The 22,831-nt window shown below is 33.5% G+C and overlaps 1 protein-coding gene across 1 annotated transcript; it reads right to left on the bottom strand.

Moving 5' to 3' along the window:
- Positions 1-16,929: 16,929 nt before the first annotated feature.
- On the bottom strand, positions 16,930-21,288 carry Sostdc1 (sclerostin domain containing 1). The gene is made up of 2 exons (XM_005328775.4): positions 20,897-21,288; positions 16,930-18,363 (listed from the first exon to the last, which is right to left on the bottom strand). The coding sequence occupies exons 1-2, from the start codon at positions 21,099-21,101 to the stop codon at positions 17,948-17,950; spliced, it is 621 nt and encodes a 206-aa protein (XP_005328832.1). The 5' UTR covers positions 21,102-21,288; the 3' UTR covers positions 16,930-17,947.
- Between the last annotated feature and the right edge of the window lie 1,543 nt (positions 21,289-22,831).

Raw genomic sequence — 22,831 nt, 5'->3', positions numbered from 1 at the left:
TGTGGAGCCGTGGGTTCTGTCCCCAGGATTGAGAAGAAGAAGAAAAAAAAAAAAAAACGAGAAAGAGAAATAAAGCCTTTCCCAGACTCAGGAAAATTGAGGGCAATTGTTTCCAGTAGACCTATCTTGCAAAAAGTGTTAGAAGAAGTCCTTCAGAGAAAAGAAAAGTGTCAGAAATTCAAATCTTCATAAAGTATAGAAGAACATCAAAGCATGAATAAATAATGATAAAATTTTACATATATTTTTCTTAAGCTAACAGATAACACTTCATTCAAAGTAATAATAGCAATAACTTATTTCATTATATGCTTACTAATATACGTTTAGGAATAAATGAAATGAAGGACAGCAATGATGCAAGGAACAGAAGGGAAGAATTAGGAATATTTGCTATTAAAAGGAATTTATATTCCCAGTGAAGCAGTATAACTTATTGAAAAGTGGGCTTGTAAATGTAGGTTGCAAACTCTACAGCCATCATTAAGAAAAATGTTTATTTAAAGAGTAATTGATATGTTAAGAAAGGAGAAAAATCATATAAAATGCTCAAAACCAAAAAGGAACAAAAACAAGGACAAAAGATAGAAAACAATGAAAAATATGGTAGATGTTAATCCAACTATGTCAATGACCACCTTTAAAGTTGATGGTCTAAATATACCAATAAAAGATAGTTTTTAGGAAACTAAAAACTGAATGGGTCAAAAAAAAATGTGACCTCATTATGATGGTTTAGATATAACATGCTCCCCAGAAGCTCATGTGTGAGATAATACAAGAAAGTTTAAAGGTGAAATGATTGGGTTATAAAAGGTTTAACCTGATCAGTGTACTAATCTCCTCAAAGAGATTAAATAGGTGGTAACTGTAGGCTGGTAGGGTGTGTCTGGAGGAGGTGGGTCATTGGTGGTGTGCCTTTGGGGCATATATTTTGTCCATGATGAGAGGGAACTCTTTCTCTCCCCCCTCCTCCCCCCCCCCTCTCCTTGTCTGTAACCACTTTCCTCTGCCATGTCCTTCTGCCATAATATTCTACCTCACCTCAGGCCCCAAGGAATGGATTCAGCCATCTATGGACTGAGACCTCTGAAACTGTGAGCCCCTGATTCTTTGACAAGATCAATAAAATCAGTGCGTCTAACCAGGATAACTAAAGAAAGACAGAGAAAGAGAAACAACTTATGAATTATAGAAGACATTATAGAGGTGACATCACCAAAAATAATATGGATATTAAAAGGATAATAAAGGAACATTATGAACAACTTTATGCTCAAAAATCTTGTAGCATTTGTTAAATAAACCAATTCCTTAAAAGACACCACCTATTAAAACTCACACAGGAAGGAATAAACAATGTAAATCAGCCTGTACCTGTTAAAGAAACTGAATCAATAATTTAAAAATTTTCAAGTCAAATCTACTCTAAGATTTTATCTCAATCATCAAGAATAGGGGCAACAATAAATGTTGTTGAGGATGTAGGGGAAAAGGTATACTCATACATTGGTGATGGGACTGCAAATTGGTGCAACCACTATGGAAAGCAGTGGAGATTCCTCAGAAAACTTGGAATGAAACCACCATTTGACTCAATCATCCTACTCCTCGGTTTATACCCAAAGGACCTAAAATCAGCATACTACAATAATGCAGCTACGTCAATGTTTATAGCAGCTCAATTCACAATAGCTAAACTATGGAACCAATCTAGGTGTCCTTCAACAGATGAATGGATAAAGAAAATGTGATATATGCATTCAATGGAATATTACTCAGCTCTAGAGAAGAATGGAACTATGACATTTGCCAGTAAATGGATGGAGTTGGAGAATATCATGCTAAGTGAAATAAGCCAATCCCAAAAAAACAAAGACTGAATGTTTTCTCTAATATGCGCATGCTAATTCACAATAAGGCAGGGGGCACCAGAGAAGAATAGCGTTACCTTAGATTAGGTGGAGAGAAGTGATGGAGGGGAAGGGAGGGGATGTGGGGATAGGAAAGATAGTAGAATGAAACAGACATTATTACTTTATGTATATATGTGACTGCATGACCAATGTGATTCTATAGCATGTACACTCAGAAATATGAGAAATTATATCCTATCTAGGTATGATATATAAAAGTGCATAAATGCAATCTACTGTCATGTATAACTAATTAAAACACATTAAAAATGTAAAAAAAAATTTCAAAACACAAAGCATCAGGCCCAGATAGGTTCATTCATGAATTCTACCAAATATTTAAGAAGTTCTAATGATTCTCTACAATCTGTTACAGAATAAAGAAGCCAAAGGAATACTTCCTAACTCATTCTAAGCCCAACATACTATAATTCTAAAACCAAAGATATTACAAGCAAAGAAAACTATAGACCAATAGCTCTTATGAACATACCTGCTAACATCCAAAAAAATATACAATAAAAAGCAAATCAAAACCCCTGATGAATAAAAAGAATTGCAGACCATGACCAATTGAGATTTATACTGAAAGTATGGCAAATGTAATAAGAAAAGAAAAAGTACATAGATTATGAAAGAAGAAGTAAAAGCTCATTATGCACAGATAGAATTATCTTAAATGTATATGATCTGAAAGAATTGACAGAAACTATTGGAAGTAATAAAACTCTATTGCAAAGTTGCAGGACTTAAGGCTAATATACAAAAGACAATCACTTTCCTATATAACAGCAGGTAGAATTTGATGTTAAAAACAGTACATTTATATTAGCACTTGAAAAATTACAATACTTAGGTATAAATCTAATGAAATATATTTAAGTTCTATACAAAAAAAGTACAAAATTCCGATGAATGATATCATAGAAGAATTAAATGATGTAAAGATATTCCACATTTAGGGATAGGGAGTCAATGTAGTCAAGATGTCATTTTATCCAAACTCAACTCCTAGAGACAATGCAATTCCAATCAAAATTCCAGCAAGTCATTTTGTGAAAATTGATGAGCTGATTTTAAAGTTTATATGGGAAGGCAAAAGACCCAGAATAACCAATACAATATAATAAAGGAGAAGAATAAAATTGCAAGACTGATATTACCTGACCTCCGATTTACTATAAAGTTCCAGTGACTAAGACACTGTAAAATTAGTGAAAGAATTTGACAAATAGATCCAGAAAACAAAATAGAGAGCCCATAAACATACCCACATAATTATAGTCATGCCACAAAAGAATAAATGCAACACAATGCAGCCAAGATAGTCAGGAACATAAAGATAAATCTAGACCCAGATCTTTCACTTTTTGTAAAAATTAATCTTAAAATATCAGAGACATAAATGTAAAATGCAAAATATAAAACTGCTAAAAGACAACATAGAGAAAACCTACATGGTCTGGTATGGTTATGACTTAAAAGATCTAGCATATTTCTGGAAAGACAAACATACCAATTGAATGTGTTAGTAATAGGATCAGATGAACAGACAGTAAGTATTCCAGTGCTTTATTTGCAAGTCCATCTTTGAACAACATGGACTTGATAAAAGTCATTTCCTTGTTTTCCTTCCTTAAGTAAGTAAATAATAGATAAGCTAGACTTCATTAAAATTAAAAACTTCTACTCCATGAAAGATAATTTAAATAGAATGAAAAGACAGTCTACAAATGTGAAGAAAGTTTTGCAAAAAAAAAAAAATCAGATAACTGTTATCCAAAATGGTAAAGAACTCTTAAAACTCAACATTATTTAAAATGAGCAAATGAACAAATTGTGCATCTCAATAGACATCTCACTAAAGCAGGTAGACAGATGCCAAATCAGCATATGAAAAGTGTTCCATCTCAGATGGCATTTGTGAACTACAAATTAAAACAAGAAGACACCATGAGAACAGCCCAAATTGAGCAAGCGGATATCCTATACTTTGTTAATGGGAAAGCTAAATGGTAGAGCCACTATGAAAGGCAGTTTGACAGCTACTTACAAAACTAAACATACTCTTGCCGTACAATATAGCAATCTCCCTGATATTTGCCCAAATGAACTGAAACTTTGTCCACACAAAATAACCTGCACAAGAATGTTTATAGTGGCTTTAATCATAATTACCCAAACTTGAAAGCAACCAAAACATCCTCAGTAGGTGAGTAGATAAATAAACTGTAGTACATCCAGACACTGTGTACAATTCAGCTCTAAAAAGGAAGCAATCAAGACAGAAAAGAGAGAAAGAGAGAAAATTTTAATTCATATTACTAAGTTAAAAAAAAGCCAATCTGAAAAGGCTACTTACTTTATGATTTCAATTATGTTGCATGCCAAAAAAGACAAAGAATGGAATCAGAAAAAAATATATCGGTAGTTGCCAGGGTTAGGTGGGATGAAGGGATGAACAGGAAGGGAACAGAGGATTTTTAAGACAGTGAAACTCTTCTATATGATACTACACTAATGGATACTGTTATAGTTTGGATAGCAGGGGTCCCTCAAAAGCTCACATGTGAGATAATGGAAGAAGGTTTAGTGGAAAAGTGATTGGATTATGAGAGACTTAACCAGCTTAGTGAATTAGTCCCCAGATGGGATTAATTGAGTGGTAATTGAAGGTGGGTAGAGTGTGGATGGAGGTGGGTCATTGTGGGTATGCTTTTGTAATATATATTTTATATCTGAAAAATAACACATCTTAACTAAAATGAAGAAATGGAACGAAAAGGAGGAAATGACTTTTATCAAGTCCATATTGTTCAAATATGGACTTGCAAATAAAGCACTGGAATACTGTCTGTTCAATTGATCCTATTACTAACACATTCAACTGATATGTTTTGTCTTTCCAGAAATATGCTAGATCTTATTCAAGAGTAAACTCTTTACTCACCTTAGGCCATCACTGAGGCCCGTTAAATTGCAGATCTCATTTTTAGTAGGAAAAAAACAATTTATTCAAGAAACACAAGTTATAGTATATAAAGGCTGAAGTGAAGGGCTTGAGTAAGTTTCACAAGGTCCATCAAATTAAGAGAATATGTCAGTATGCCTTTGGGGCTATGGTTGAAAAACACCTTATAAACATTGTGGAAAGAAGATTAGAACCAAAAAGAAGAAATAAAAACAATCATAACTGCCTGACTCAGCTAGCCCTTAAACCCTATTTTGATGTATGAAAACCATATCAAAGAGAACATTCATCAATTAGACTAGCACAAACCCTACTTTGTTTCATCCACATTGTTGAGATTTTTCTGTTTTATTAAACAATGATTCTTTGTGCTAAGGGCAGTATGCTTGCCCTATAACTAGTCATCTGTCTGAGGTTCAAAATCCTGTTTGGGATGTTGATTTCAATATCAAAGGACTGAATCATAGAATCAAGAAATACAGAAGAGAATTGGGAGTGTGACAGTGGGGTGAGATAATGACCCTGAAAGAAAGTCAGAAAACACTCTAAGAAATAAGAGAAAACACCATCCTCAAGAAACAGACGATCCAGAATTCTTGACACAAGCTGGGTCCAATATTTTTCCAGATCTGCTTCTTCCAGCAAACCTCATCAACACTTTTAATTTATCTATTAATTAATACCAACTATTTAGTACTCACCTGCTACAGAGAGACCTCAGCCAGCTAGGAATCAGGAATTTATAGCCAGACGTATTGTTGCCAGGAAAGCAGACTTGCAGCCAGGTTTCCTTGGGGGACATTGCCATGGTAGGAGGAATAAGTGGTGACACTCATGGCCATCTTGTTACCTGAGGGCCTCAAGAGCCTCTGCCTGTCTCATATCAACAATCAACCCAACTCCCTCACTTATTTGGGGATTATGGTTAGGGAAAACAAGAATAATTCTTTCTCATCAGAAGGGTGTCAACCTAGTATTAAGAGCTATATAAATGGTATAGAATATTAATCTACTTCTCCAAGATATTTCAGTCAAATTAAGGGAGGAAAATTCCATACCTAAAACCTAGTACTATTAAGTGTTCAATTATGTGATTTAGACTATGGAGGCAACAGAAAGTATAGGCATGCAATAATATTATTTCTATTTTCATTCCAAGAGAGTTTGATCATTAATCCAAGGTTTAAATGTTCTGTTGTAACAGAAATCATTTATGACTCAGAGCCGGTTTAACGTTTATATGACTTTTGCATATGGAAAACAAATATAAAACAGGGAAGGAGTATGGATGTCATTTTGAAATTACCAAATTATACTTTATCTAGTACACAAAAGAGAAAAATGGAATTTTTTTCATTTATACAAGTGAAAATGTTTCTTAGATGAAAGGTTATATAAAATTTTAATGTGGCTTTCTTATATAAAAAAGACACAGTGAAGAGTTAATATCTATACTAAAAGCAGCTATCAATTGGAAATATAAAGTTTCTAGATGCTATGAAACATATACTATGCTGAAAGAATCTTTAGCAACAAAAGCTCTATTTATACTTCTTTCAAATATCCTGGTCTACTTCCTAGACCAAAAGCTTGGAGAAAATGAAGTTCCTGTTCAAGTCCACAGTGTCCCTCAATGAACTAGCTGGTCTTTTTTTCTTAATATTTTTTAGTTGTTGATGTGCCTTTATTTTTTTATATGTGCTACTAAGGATTGAATTCAGTGCCTTACACACGCCAGGCAAGTGCTCTGCCATTGAGCTACAGCCCCAGTCCCGAACTAGCTAGTCTAACTTAAGAAATATAATAATAGGGCTGGGGATATAGCTCAGGTGGTAGATTGCTTGCCTTGCATGCACAAGGCCCTGGGGTCAATCCCAGCACCACAAAAGCAAACAAACAAACAAAAAAAAATATAATAATAAAAGGAATAACAATAATAACAGTAATAGCTAACATGAACTCTTATATACAAGCACTGTTTTCAGGTAGACATAATTGTCCATTTGATAGACAAAGAAACCAAAGTGTATATTACTCAATCTAATCAACAGTTCAATGGCAAGACCAGGATTCAAAGCCAGGTATTTGATTCTAGTCTCTGTATTCTTGACTAGCATGCACTGCAATGGAACAATAAAAATAAAAATCAAAGGAAGGTTGAACAGATTCCCTATTAAATCTTTTTTGTGTTTTCCTATTCCTAAAATCCCAACAATCTAGATCCTATATTTGGATTAACTAATACTACCAAAATGGATAAGTCCAACTTGTGGTCTTCTAAGTGTATGGGGCAGACAGAGAGAATGGCCTCTATTCTAGTTGCAAATGTTGTTGCTTTAGGTACTCCAATGCAGGTGAAGAAGAAATTGCAAGGCTGGCAGTGCTTTTTATCCTTTGTACATCTAAATGCTGTGCTCAGCAGTGTAACTATTAAGCAAAGCCTGGCACCGCTGTTCATTCTCTCTCACGTCTTTTATCTATGTAGTGCTTTCTCCTTAAAATAAACCTTTGAAATTCTGAAAAGCCCATGCTTAATTTCCCATCATTCCACACCTATGCCGAGCTTCAAGATTGGCTTTGATGTGTATCTAAAGTGGCTTGGCACCCCCCTCTGTCATCATTCCCTGGATCTGTCTCTCTGTGAAACTGTCATATGATCATCACTGTCCCATGTGAGGAGAGCAGCTGCATAAAGAACTGGGATGAAATCCTTCCACAACTTCATGTGGCTTGTGGATTATGCTGACGACTGCTGGAGGGAGCAATATGAATAGGTAAGAACGTGTTTTGAAACCACATGAGAGTTATGCAGTGACCCTACCCTAAGCCATAGACCTTCAATGTTAGCATTTTAATTCAGAAATTTTATTCTCACCATAGATTACAATGGCAGCCAACCATAAACTGCTAGATTTAATGCCTTTTTTTTCCCCCTAAGGTTGAGTGATAAACTCACCATAGTATGTATTTGTGTTTTAGGTAATACCTTTTGGTAAATATTAATGTGGTAGATATTGTTCTCAGTTCATTTTTAATGGCTCTAGAGACTATATGGTTCCTTCTTCCAATTAATATCCCATTTCAGAACTTCAAACCTCCAAATGGAAATTAATAGATAATTCTTTATCAACATCGAAAGATAGCATCTATTAACCATTGGTAGATAGCATATTCTAGTAACATGATTGTTATGAAAATATCTAACAATATAAATAACAAAAATAGCCAATCTCTAAATATGTGAAAAATTATCAGAGACTGTAGGAGTCTCTGGTAAACATTCAAAGTTTTATTATACAGTTTTATATCCTATATAACATTGCTTAATTTTTTTATCTCAGTTTCTGTTTCTTTTTTACTTAATTTAAGTTGATTTGTTTCTTGAGGTACATGATATCTGACGTTAGGGTAAGGCATCCAAAACTCTCAGCATTTCACCCAAATTTGTCACTTTAAAATTCTTATCACAAGTATAAAATATTGAAGTGGAAAGGCTGATGCTGGAAGGGATCTTGGAGAGCATCTTAATATCTGTATAGGATTAAAAATGAAACCAGGAGAGATTCTATAATAACTCGGGGCCAACTAAATGCAATACACTGTTCCATATGTCGTAATAAAAGATAAGCCCAGGACTGACTGATATGCAATTCACCAGCTCCTAAATCCATTGCCCTCCAGATGAGGTCAGCCAGTGCAAGCCTTGACAGGAGATCAACTGGAAGAAGGAAGGAGAGTGACAAGGTTATTATTCCCCTGGTTTCCTTGCTTTGCAGGTTCCCTGGGTAGATGCAGACATAGCCCACTGCATCTCTTGTTGTGAACTCAGTCTTTGTCTTCTGAGTTCCAATAACATTATCTTCCCTCATTCTTTAGGCCTGGGGTGGTGGCAGCTTTGCTGCGGCATGTCCTGCCTGTGCTTCTGTGCTCTGCCTTGTGCTTAACCTATCCCAAACTTTATGACTACTTTCCACATAATAAATCTTTCTTAGCTGATTCTGAGTATATTGTTTCCTTTTGGAATACTAACAGAGATATCATCAGTGCAGATCTCAGGAAATTTAGAATTTAGCTGAATTTCCTAAGGCCATTCAGAAGTAGAGGATTTGAGTCGCCTAATTCAGATCTCCTAACTTCTGACTAGGAGATCATTTAAATACCCCACTGACCCTTAGACTACCTTAACTGACCTAACAAATGGTCAGGTGTGTATAGTTTGGTAAATTCCAGACTTCTTAGGAATTTAATGCTGGTTTTTAAAATTGGTAATATTCATATCAAATGCCTGGATTTCTGGTTGGATGTGGCTACTATGCATGGTATCAGATTTGGTACTATCTTGTTTCCTATAGTCTCTACCATTTTCCCTTGCCTCACTCCCAACCTATTGGTCCTAATAAGCATTGTTTGCAAACCTTGCCTTAATGTGTTTTCTCTTCAAAAGATGTTTGTATATGAGAAAAATGTAAAAAATGTTAAGTATGGAAAGAATCTTTTAATGGCAGGATATTGGGTATCAGTAGTACTGGAGAGGTGGAGAGAAGTGGTTTTTGTTTGTTTATTTTGCTTTTTTTGTTTGTTTGTTTGTTTAACTAGACAAAGAAAACAACAAGGCTTCAGATAGCCTTGAAATCACAGTATTTGAAAGTTCTTACTCTGGGCAGCCATCCTGAGAGACTGGTTTTTCAGAACTCATTCCAGAGCTATTCTACAGTGTTGACTATGTGTCCTTAAAAACCTTTTTTTCCCCTATCGTCAACATTTTCCAGCTTTTTATTTCTGTTCACCATATGGTATTATGGTTATATCTGCCCACTGAACATGCTTATCATTATATTGACAATAAAAGAGATATATCATTATATTGACAATAAAAGAGATAATAAAAACAATAGAAAAATTCAGTATGTCCAGTAACTACACCTGTTTTAGTTTAATAATATTACAGAATCATACATGCTTGACTCCAAAAGAACATAATAATCAAAAAAGAGCCTTGTTCCAGCTCCAACATCTGCTAGAGACATTCTCTTGGATCTTTCCCCAGTGATATGGATTAAGGAATGGGGTTAAAATATACATTTACACAAATACAATTCAAGTCTTTAAAAATTATTCCCTCAAACATATATTAATGACCAAGAACCTTTAACTTATAAAATAACAACACAGTTACATGATATCAATGCAATCATCCAGTATGATCCATAAAATTTTCCATATCCTTGGAGAGATTTCTTTATTGGGACTTTAATATCTTCATACAGGCAGACCATCCTTTCATCATACATTCCTCTCTTGAGCAAATTAATTATATTGTCATCATTTCAAATGTGTATAATTAATTTAAAATATCTTACTAAATATTAAATATGAACAATCACCCAGATGCATAAATCTCTATGAATTTTGTTTGCTGAAGTTATCTAAACCATTGCTTCTAAACAAGTTATGTCATTAGAAATAAAATGACTTTACTTATGCAAAGTATCATGAAGCAGGAATTTTTAAGTTTAAATGAAGAGTTTAATTTTTATGTTTAATTTTTACATTTAAGGTGTATAGTTAAATAATTAAATTGAAAAATCTGTATACAACTTGTAACAATTTTATACAAGAAGTAGAGTCTCTCAAAGAAGTTAATGCTGAAAAAAATAAAGATTTTAACTATTTGGTGGGCTTTACAGTCACAAAGAAAGATGATTATTACCACAATGCTTTTATTATTTGTTATTATTTATCTCAAACATTTATGACAATATTCCCCCTTTAGAATATAAATTCTTGTTTTAAGTCCAAATAGTACAACTTAAGTAGCTATGAAACCCTGTGAGTCTTGCTCAAGAAAAGAATTGTATGAATTTACTTTTGTATTTTGCAGTAAAGCATTTGTTCTTTTCCTGATTTGATTGCCTTTTTGCTCGCCAAAGTGTGTTTTTAGAACCCAATAGACACAGAATAAGTTTTCAATAATTTTTCACTGTATTTGATTAATGAATGACTTTCAAGTAACATAAAATACATTAACTAGAAATATAAGTATCATACTTATATTGCAATGTATGTTTAAGATTTTTTAAATGAAAACTTCCTGAAAACATAACATCATTATTTCATAATAAAACTCAATTCCCATTACAGGTCACAGTTGCTTTTACTTATTATCTTCTCTAGAAGCAAATAGGTAATAGAGTAATATCAGAGTTTTTAACAGAGAGAAATTCTAATCTGTTTTGTATCAAGTTCACTCATCTTTTCCCTGTTCTTCTGCATCTTCCTCAAGTTAGGACAGAATGAAAAATGCCTATAATGCTAGTCTTAGCTCTCAAAGATGTGTTTCCAGTTTCACATTATTTTTCCTGCCTAATGGAGATATGGGATATGATAGAAGAGGTTTCATAACAAATTTGGCCAAAATATTATTCTGGAATTTCATGATGGAATGAACCAGAAACATAATCAGAAGCAAAGAAAAGTATAAATTCAATCTTCTTTCTGTAGCTGTTCTCATGACTGGAAATATGATCATATTGTTTAGGATAAGAGAAAATGAATATTTTAGGGCTGGAAACCATTTTGGACAGCAACTTATTTTTGTTTATAACAATATCTTATTTTATTTTAAATCACTCCCTGACTTAAAGGGATATTAGATAATGTCTTTTAAGTGACTGAGACTTAAGCTGAAGAACCAAGTATAAATTAGTATTAGCACAGTCTAAGCCATATTTTGCAGGTCTTGTTTTCAAGTTCATATGTCTTTTACATTTCAGATGAGTCAAACTGAAAACTTCATTTATTGCCTTTTAAGATATCATACTAAGTCAGAGATTAAACATAAAATCCTTATTAGTATAGAAAGGAGACAATAATTATCAGTTAAGAAAGATCATGTCAACAAATAAGCAAAATAGTATCCTTTCAATAGATTATTAAATGCATTTGACATTTTCTTGTCTTTGATTTTTAACAAAAAAAAATATTTTGGCAACAAAAAATTCTTTTCACCCTTTGATCTTGAGAAATTTAGAAAAATGCAAGGAAATAATTTTTATAACTTATAAACTATATATGAAAACTAAAAGGGGAATCAAGGCAGTTATACAGAAAGTTCAAGTCAAAAAAAATTGTTAACTATTTTACATAAGATGTAGTGCTTATTAGAGATTATAGAGGATTGTTAAAAAGTTTTGGTTACTGAATGACTAGGTTCAGTGATTTAGGCTATATTTTAATATTAAATGTATATGAATAATTCAATGAATAAAAGGATTAAAATGGGCTGGGGATGTGGCTCAAGTGGTAGCGTGCTCGCCTGGCATGTGTGCGGCCCGGTTTCGATCCTCAGCACCACATACAAACAAAGATGTTGTGTCTGCCGAAAACTAAAAAATAAATATTAAAAATTCTCTCTCTCAAAAAAAAAAGGATTAAAATGATCATTTTGTGATGAAGTTGTCATTATTGTAAGATAAAGGATTTTTAAAATCTATACAATATTAATAAGTTTCAAAGGAGGAATTCACTTCTAGTGAAAGATTGAGTATATAAAATACTATAAAGATTGATTATGTAAAATACTATATTTTAAAAGTAACTTATTTAAAAATCAAATCAAACACTTGATCAGTTTTAATAACAATAAATTTGGGGTAAAACTTGTCTGAGTCATTGACAGTGTCATTCAATTTAGACAGCTACTTCACATTCAAGCACCTAATTCCACTGCTAAAAATTAAGTCAGTAATACAAGATAACTGTTGGTTCACAGTTACTTAAATTAAAGGAAAACATACATTCCTTCATAAGAAATCCTTCAAATTATTTTACATAAATGTTTTGGCCAGTCAGCCAATGTAGATGATAGACTCTCACTCTGTCTAATTTGCTCTGGGAATATTTATGTAGTCAGTTTGACAATAATTAATTTTAATCAATTCTCAATCCTGGAAATTAAAATATCTCCCCAGTAGAATTTCTGCAGTAGTTGTTACCCTATATCTCTTTAAGACAAATTGCAAAATATACAGGAGAGTGTACCAAATGTGTTGTAGGAATGATACACCCATTAATAGATCTGGCAAGTGACACTCAAGAATACAATGACCTTCAAGATATCTGTCCCATCAGGTCCCTCTTTGTGGATGTAACAAAGATCTCTACTAGCCAAATGTCTACTTAGTTCATAAATCTAAGCCAATCTTAATATAGAATGTTATTTTAATAGGTTCTAATGAAACCATGATGGAAGTCATCCCAATCTGACCTTGAGGGAAGGACATATAGTCTTAACAAGAAAACACTACTCTCTTGCACTGAGCATCCTGTTATTTTTCCTGTAGACTTCCAAGTTTCTTTTATAGATTCCACCTAACACTTGCCTTACAAATCATTCTTTATTACAGCTTATGACTAGTAGAAGTTAATGCTGAGTTTAAGGTATGGAATGAATGACCATTTTAGTACTCATAAGAACTTTCAAGAGTTAAATCTAATCCAAATGATATTTTAATTTTAACTAGGTTTTGATACCTAGAATTTTATGGTGGTAGCAAAAAAGAAAATTGCAGCACAGTAAATTTAACTTCCAAAAGCTTTATTTTGATTCAGCAGTTTCAAAGTTTCCTCATTTTGCTACTGCTAAATACTATTTTCTCCACCCCAAGCTTCTTATGACCATTACTCTGAGTTTCTATCAAAAATTCATATTTCATAGATCATATTATGTGAACAATTAGTTTAGTATCTTAGTAAATATACAATAGTGATTTACAGAGTAGGTGGTAAAAACTTGCTCATTTGAAAAAGGGAAGGAATGAATTGATTCCATCTTTTATTAAATACACTACCACACCTTAATTTTTGTTGTTTTTCTACATGTGTACAATAAAATAAACATGACCAAGAGAGTACTATCAATTAGTTATTTTATTTACTTATTTATTTTAACTAGCATAAATTAATAATTATAAATGACCCATAACTAAAATATTAACTTTTCTTCAAATAGATATTTTTAAAAAATGTCCATGTCCATGTTTGATTTAGATCTAGCATGCTATATATGTTATTCATTTTTTATGTGCCACTAATTTTTCTTTCATTATCCTTATATACATGTGTATATCATATATATCACATACATCTAATATATCTATAAATATCAATATACTGCAGTCTATTCATCTGTCCATCTATGCATTTATCAAACCATTTATCAGCCAGGCAAGGTGACACAAGTGTGTAGTTCCAGTGCTCAGGAGGCTGAGGTGGTCAGCTGGAGCCCAGAAGTTCAAACCAGCCTGGGCAACATAGAGAGATTCCCTCAAAAAAATGGAAAAAGTTCTTAATCTATAGTGTCAAAAACAAATTTGATAAGTAAATCCTTTCATGGATAGATATTTTGAATGTAAACTAGAGATCAGTAGTTGCTTAAATCATTACAATCCACCAGTTTGAATTGATACTTAGTAAATAAAATTGCATATAGTTCATCAATATGGAACATGTGAAGTAACTAAAAATAAAAAAATAAAATAAAAAAATAAGAGGAACCTAAAATACGATCAGCAATTCTGACACAAGTGCTTTCTGTCATTCTTAAATTGTTATTATAAAGCTATATTCTTTCTGTTGACTTTTAATTTTGACTTCATTGAGAGATGAATTTTATACTGGGCCTCTCCTATTGATTGCTGACCTTTTCCTCTCATTGATGTTAAATACCATGCAAACAATGCATCAGCAATGTAACGTGGCCTGAAATGGATCTGCAGATTGAACATGACCATGAGAAATATATCCAATTTTTTGCTTATCAGAGAATACAGAAGTCTTATATATGTTTCCTTTATGCCATTTTTCTGTTAGCACATTTACAGAATATTTACTAATATACTAGTAGTAGCTAACTCAGTGAAGACAGTAGCATCTTATTTTTACCAAAAAATTTGCTTCAGTATTCTGTTTGTAAAACGTAGTAGCATGGTCTTCTTGGTGGTGAAAAGCTATTCCTAGGTCAAATCTTTTTTATGCTTCAGATCTTATGACACACTGATTCTTGAGGCCATTTCTATAGTCTTCTATAGAAGATGCTATATTATAAGGAACAAATAGCTAAATTGTTTTTTAGTCAGCTATTTTACTGCTGTGAACAAAAGACCTCACAAAAATTTTTTTGGTAAAAATAAGATGCTACTGTCTTCACTGAGTTAACCACTAATAGAGGAGGAAAAGTTTATTTGGGGGTTCACGGTTTCAGAGATCTCAGTCCACAGATGGCCAACTCCATTGCTCTGGGTCTAAGATGAGACATAATGGGGGAAGGGTATGGTAGAGAAACATGGAACCAGGATATGGAATTAGAAAGGGGGGCGGGGAGAGAGAGAAGGAGAGAGAGAGAGAGATCTGCTCATTAAGAACAAAATACGTATCCCAAAGGCATGTCCCCAATGACCCACCTCCTCCAATCACACTCTACTTGCCTAAAGTTACCACCCAGTTAATCCTTATTAGGGGATTAATATACTAATTAGGTTAAAACTCTCATAACCCAATCATTTCACCTCTAAATTTTCTTGCATTTTCTCACACATGAGCTTTTGGGGAATATCTCGTATATAAACCATAACAATTATCTTAAGTTTTCTATGTTATCTTTAATATCCTTTGTTAAGGTTGAATCAGTAGAATACACATATAAAATAATATTTTTGTGGTATATTCAGCTATAATCATTATGAATGCCCCATGTATTAATATGATATAATGTAAAATAACTTATTATCTTGGTTATTGAAGCTAAAAATCAATAGTAGACTATCATTTCTTTATTTTTTTAAATATTTATTTTTTAGTTGTAGTTGGACACAATATCTTTAGTTTATTTATTTTTATGTGGTGCTGAGGATCAAACCCAGGGCCTTGCACATGCTAGGGGAGCGCTCTACCACTGAGCCACAACCCCAGATACTATTTCTTTATTTAATAATATAATAGTATTATTATAAAATCTAGAGGTTTCTTTTTTTGTCTTTACATATGTTGAAATCCTTCTACCTTTACCTCTTATAAGGAAGGTACAATATTAATGCCCTTATTTAGCTTAGTATACTATATGTAATATTCATGTGATTTTTAGATTATAATTATAAAAAGAAGAACAAGCTACTACAAAAAAAAAAAAAAGTACTAAGGAGTCTTCCATGCTCAGAATCCAGAAGCAGAAAACCCAGGAAATCTTACTAACACATAGCCCAATCCTTTTGATTTTCCTCAAATTTTTTTATTTTGAGTGATGGTATCAGTAAGTTGAATTAACACATAAGCCAAATGATCTATAAACTGGTCTAAGATTGTCACTGTTGTTTAATATAACAACATTCCAGAATTGAAAACTCTGAAATTTAAGTTGTGAGTTTCTTTTTATTTTTTTCTTTTCTTTTTTTTTTTTTGTTTTGTTTTGAGGACCATACATTAGCATTAGTATTCAGTGTTTCCCAGCATAAGATAACTGATTTTTCACAATTTCTTACTTTTCAAACTTAGCTTCCTATTGAAATCACCTGGAAAACTTCAAAAACTGCTGATATCTGAATTCCACCCACAGAAATTCTGATGTAACTTGCATGGAAGCCAAGGCATTGGGTCTTATAATATCTCCCCCAGATGATTATAATGTACAGCAGACTTGGCATCTACTGGTATACATAAATTTGATATTCTTATTACAACTCACTGCTGGACTGTCACCCAACTTCTTCAACCATCCCATTTACTGAAGAGATAGTCTCCTTTTTTCTCTCTTTCCTTTCACTTATTAAAGACATTTCTGTCCATGTTTGAATGTGACAGTAAAAAAAAAAAAAAAAAAAAAAAAAGCAATAAATGTGGCTGGGGATGTAGGTCAGTGGTAGAGTATATGGTTAAGCGTGTACAAAGCCCTGAGGTCAATCCTAGCTTAAAAAGAAAATTACTCTCATACCTTTATTTCATAGTTTTTGCAAACATGTGCCCCTTTATATATGTTATAGACAAAGACAATAACTTTTGGCAGTGTTTATTTTTGTTAAAAGAAACTAATAGAATTGAAGGTCAATTCACCTTCTGATTGCACAGACTAAAGTATTACATATTTCAGTTTTACAAAGCATCTTAGTGATTTCAAAGATCCATATTTGATAAAGTTCATGATGAAACACATATGTAATAAGGAGACTAAAATATTTATTTTACATATCTACATGTAATTTCATATATCTAGATCAACCACAAATCATATAGGAAAATATTTAGGTACATGAAAAAGCTTTAAAACATAAAAAAATTAACATTTTGAAAAAAATCACATGTGAGAGCTCATTAAATAATAACATTGACAAATAAATAGTTAATCAGCTTTACTTATTAGCTGCTGCCATGCATTTCTGGCATTCCATTCCAAGCGAGGGTCAGCATGCAGGGTATAATTTCATACTATGAGACTGTAAAAAGCTAGAGGGCTTATTTTTGAAGTGAAATGTCACAAGTTCTTTCTCTTTCTTTCAAAAGAAAATCTCTTCTGCCTGCTAAATTGTTCCCCTGAAAATTACTAAAAAAGCACCTTTCTGAAATGTTACTGGGAAGATTCATGGCAACAACTTTAAAAAAAAAAAAAAAAAAACCTTTTCTGTTTTGAAGGGATTTTTGTTTAGAAAGGGTAGAGATAGTTTAGGGAATGGAGAGTGAGAGAGCCTTTTTCACTTTAGGATATAATGATTCGGGTTTAGGGGTATATATTGTGTCAATAGTTTTAAAAAGTATGGGGAATTAAAACTACAGGATGTGTGGGATTTAAATGCAAATTGCACTCATGAACATACATATATCTTGAAGAACTTGAAAAGGAAAAGCAATTCCCAGAGAAGGTCCTGATACTTAGTTAGGACAGTTTTCTGGGCTCTATCAAAGCAGAAAGCATATACTTTCGAGTGAGAAAATAGCAATGGCAGGCTTGAGTCTTCCAAGCAATCAAATCTGTAAAGCAGATGGTCTTAGGCAGTTCAGTCTGAGAGTATGAGTTCTAACTCATGCTGTGCTTGCTGGATTTGCTAGCTCTTTTCCGCTCTCTGTGATGCTGGGCTGGTTTGGCAGGCGACACACTCTCAAAGTTGTGACTGGACTCATTGTGCTGCCGGGTGTACCTCTTGCATTTGCAGGCAGTGACCACAGTGATTTTGTAGGTGCGTGTGCTGCCATCTTGACATTGCAGCTGGATTCTCTGGGTGCGTGTTTTGTCATTAACACACCTCCACTCCTGGGAGCTCCTCCTGCTCCAGTATTTTGTTCCATACCCTCCTCCAATCCAGTTAGGAAGCACTGGCAGAGGCAAGCACTCACCAGCACACACCAGCTCCTTCAGAGGGCTGATACTGGTGCACTGGCCATCAGAGATGTATTTGGTGGAACGAAGTTCCCGGCAACCTACTTGAACCCGACCTGCAAAAAAATGGAAAAGAACATGTATTAAAGACAAAAAGCAGATGAAGATTAAAATAATAATAATAATAATAATAATAATAATAGTAATTTGCATTGACAAAATAATATCCAAATGGTAACAAACTGCTAAAGAGAAAGTTAGCATCTACTTTTGTTTTCACAGTACAAAAATCTGCTAAATAGTTGTTAGAGACACTTTCATGAAAATCATCAGTTTACATAAAGGCTATAACATTTTTTGGAAAAAAAATAATCTTAAGACTGATTTTTTTCGTGTAAAACATTATCTAATTGTTTATTAGAATATTTGAAAATCTCATTTGCTTAGTCTCACTTCCCAAAAAGCGTTTAGCAGCTATTCCATTTATGTGTAAATATTCATTCTTCAATGAGTCCAAAAGAGTGCACTTTCATGTTCTCTTTCTCATGGGTCATATTGGCTAATGTCTGCAAGTGCTTTTAATTAGTTTTTTTTATCTGTTGAGAAAATGTGGAAAGTATTTAAATATTGTAGGCAGTGCAGATTTTCTCTGTAATACTTGATTTCAATTATAGATTTCAGCTGCATAGAATCATACATATGGGTATAACCTCTGACATTTTGCACATCAAGCTTAGTAACTACATTTTAAACATAAATTCCCAAGCCATGTTTTTAAAATACCAATAGTAAAATGTTTGAAATTCAAAATGCCACTACAACTCAAAATTTAAAGAATATAAAACCCCTAAATCAGGAACGTATGGTTACCATAACAACTTGGCTACATTTCCATGAATTTTATGGCAGAAAAATGCCTAACATGTCTGATTTACAACTGCAAAAGGAACCACGGTGTTCATTTCCTGAATATTGGTTGTGGCAAACTTTTTGTTTTAGTTATTCACATTTGACAAGTTTGTTCCTTAATTAGCTGTTTTTTTGTTACATGCTTTATGTCATTAAAATAAAAATTAATCTTGAAATATTTAAAGTTTTCCTTACCATTGTTTTGTTATCTAAACTTTAGGAGAATTGCTTATAACAAACTTGGAAAGAAATCAAGTCCTGTTAACCAATATTTTAAAAAGAACATTTAAAAGCATAGGTTGATGAAATGTTAAAAAATATAAAATATAAAATACACTGAAGTGGTTGTACATAGAATACTGCAAGGTAACTCTAATTATAATGTGGACTAGGAGTTTTACTTCATTTCTGTGCCCTAGCACTTCTGAGGTAAGAGATATAGCCTAAGGGAAATGTGATAGTTGTGGGAAAATATATGTGTATACACATGCATATATATAGATCTAGAGTTGTGGGACTGAAATTAAAGGTTAAACAATTTGCCTGGGCAGTGTGCTGGGCTTGCCTGTTTCTGAGCCCAGCTCACCTTCCTGCAGCTGCCTTAGGAATGCACCTGGAAACAGCCAGAGATGATTTTGATTTGTCTAGTTTTTTGTTCCTGTGCTCGTAGATTCGGCATTTTTGCAATGACAGTTCATTGACAATGAATACTCACCACATTGCATAGTAATATAATAGTAATCAGATATGCCTATGTTCTTAAAAACATACATCTTCACAAAAATAAAAACACCTTGGATTTCTTAGGAAGACATTACCAGTCTTTAGCTCTGACTTTTCAGAGGTCAAAACTACTTTAACAGTTGAATGGAGTTTAAGGAGGAGGTGCCAAAAGATTTGTGAAGATTTCCTGTACACTGTTTCTGTCTCTCTTAAAACCCGATTATTAGCATATGAACTCTTCTAAGGGAAAGAATGAAACAAAAGTTAGAAGAAATTTGAATCATCTTAATTAGTGGTCAATTAGTGTACCAATTAAACAGAAAAGGGCAAAAGAATGCTTCCTGTACAAAACATTACTGTCATTTTAAATATCTTAAGTTATAAAAAGGTTCTCCATATTTCACAGAAATATATAATAACCTAAAATTTGATTTTGTTAATAAGAAATGATTTCAGAAAAATGTGACTCCAACATTTTGAGTTTAATCCCTCTTTTACATTGAACATCATCAAAACTTTAAACATTTCAGTAGAAGTGTTAGAAAAATCCATGTGAACAATTTTTTTCCCCTCCTCTGAAAGCTTGCCTTTTCCCCTTGTTATCTCCTATACATACTTAGGGTGAGCTACCTTTATACACTCTACCAAAATTGCACAGGTCCTGAAGTAAACTGATAAAACAACCTAAACTTAACTGATGTAGAACAATGCTTTTAAAAATTCTCATTTTTGCATAGTTTTAAGAAAAGCAACAACTTAATTCTTAGGTACGTTTTCTTTTGGATGTTTGTAAAACTAAACTTTGTATTAGCATTATCAAGCCACTGTTTTCATTATGCTAACTCTAAAATCACTACCTAGGGAAGAATGCCAATCTATGCATGCAGCAGATTGCTCCCAGATTGTTTGCAAAATATATATATAGTTCAAGTTAGTTAACAATGGAACGATTTTACGGGAATGTGAGCTAATGCTACCAAAAAAGAAGAAAATCTACACAGAGTAGAACACACTTACTGTTTCGATCCAGTCCAGTGTTACTGAAATGCCTGCCTCCATTTCTGGCTTGATTCAACGTGCTGTTGCTGCTGGGGTGTGCTGGAACAGGTTTAACTACATGTGAATAAAGGATTTCTGTGGCATCATTTTTAAAAGCCAAACAGCTTTTCATTAGGATGCATGCAAGGGGAATGAGATAGAAATGAATGGCAGGAGGAAGCATGGTGAGTAGAGGATCTGCTTGAGTGGAGAGCTGGTTTGTTCCTGTCCCTCTGCTTCTGCACTGTGGCTGTGAAATTCCTCCTCAAGGTTCCCTTTATATATCCACAGAGGTTTGGCGTTCATTCAGGTGTAAAGTTGTATAGGGCTTCAGAGTGAAAACACAGAGAAGGGGTGGGATCCCTACTTGACCCTGCAAAAGAATTTTACCAATGGAAAAGAAGGCTGCAGAAAAGGAGGAGCTTGGTATACAAATTGCCTGAAATGTCAGAGTTGGACTTCACTTGTCTGGGAGCCCGAAGCAGGCTGACACATCCTATAGCAACTCCCGACTCTCCTCTGCCATTTCCTCTCCTGAATCTAGTTCATGTTCAAGTTTAATTTAAATGAAAACACGTTGCTGTTCATTTGAGGAGACTGGCTTTCCCACATTTGTTCTCTTTTTGCCTCAGATTTTAGAGTATTTGAGGCATGGAGGGGCTTCTTCCCAGATAACAAGAGGAATTCATATGAGTTTACACAGTGTAGGATTTACATGAAGTGCTTAGTTAAACATGCTTGTCTCTCAAGAAGGGAACTTTTTTTTTTCCCTAGTATAAGTCACAGAGCTAAAAATCTGCCCGCTGGACACACTTAAAGAAGGCTGCTTTGATGTGCGTGAACTACTGTGCTGCTAGGTAAATTATTGCCAGGATTCTGTGGAGAATACCAAGCAAGTTCTGCCTGGATTCAAGTAACTCATACTAATTTTCATCTTAAAACTACGCCACAAGCATTAACATTCACAGCATCACTTTATACGAAAGAAACCCATTCCTGACCAATTGTTGTTTAGCAAATTCAAAATAATTTTTTTCTAGGCTTTTCTTTTGCTGCAGAACACAAATTCTACCCATATTTATTAAACATTTTGCTCATTACTTAATTTGATTCTGCTGCACAAGTGAGAAATGCTGTATTTTTCCGAGCTACTTTATCCATACCTGGAACAAATGTTCCATTAATTGACATTAGATCACTAATGTCTCTCTCTCTCTCTCTCTCTCTCTCTCTCTCTCTCTCTCTCTCTCTCTCTCTCTCTCTCTCTCTTCTCTCTCTCCTCTCTCTCTCTCTCTCCTTCTCTGGGTTTATCCACAGCAGCACCATTGATATTGTGGAAAAAGCAATTTATTTTGGGGCCCTATCCTGTATGTTTAGCAGCGTCCCTGTCTTTACCCACTAGATGCCAGTAACAATCCCTGGTTGCAAAAAAAAAAAAAAAAAAAAAAAATTAAATTAAAAAAAACTCTCCAATGTTGCCAAATGTCCCCCTAGTGGGTAAAATCCATCCCTGAATGAGAACCACAAATTATCTATCATTCAACTTGTTTTACAAAGAAAGTAAAAACAAGAATAAAAGAATAATTATTTGACAATAATTAGCAAATGTTGCTCTTTATTCAGGAGGAAAATGGTACTGTAATTTTATTTTAAAACAATGACTGCTTCTCTTTTAGAGGAAAATACCAAAATATCTGCTGATGAAATGATACAGGACAGGGAATAAAATTCAAAAATAATACATGAAGGGATAGTTGAGGTGTAGGTGTTGAAAGATTGGTCAGGAGTTAATTGTTATTGAAGAAGGATCATGGGTATTCTATTTTGTTTATTCTTGTGTGTGTTCAATATGTTACACAATAAAAGCTTTAAAAATTAGAGCCAAAAAAATTTAATGTATTCATACCTCTTAAT

This window comes from Ictidomys tridecemlineatus, chromosome 2, assembly GCF_052094955.1.
Source record: "Ictidomys tridecemlineatus isolate mIctTri1 chromosome 2, mIctTri1.hap1, whole genome shotgun sequence".
NCBI lineage: Eukaryota > Metazoa > Chordata > Mammalia > Rodentia > Sciuridae > Ictidomys > Ictidomys tridecemlineatus.
Note: the sequence above shows the minus strand (reverse complement) of the source record. Positions and strands in the feature narration are given on the sequence as shown.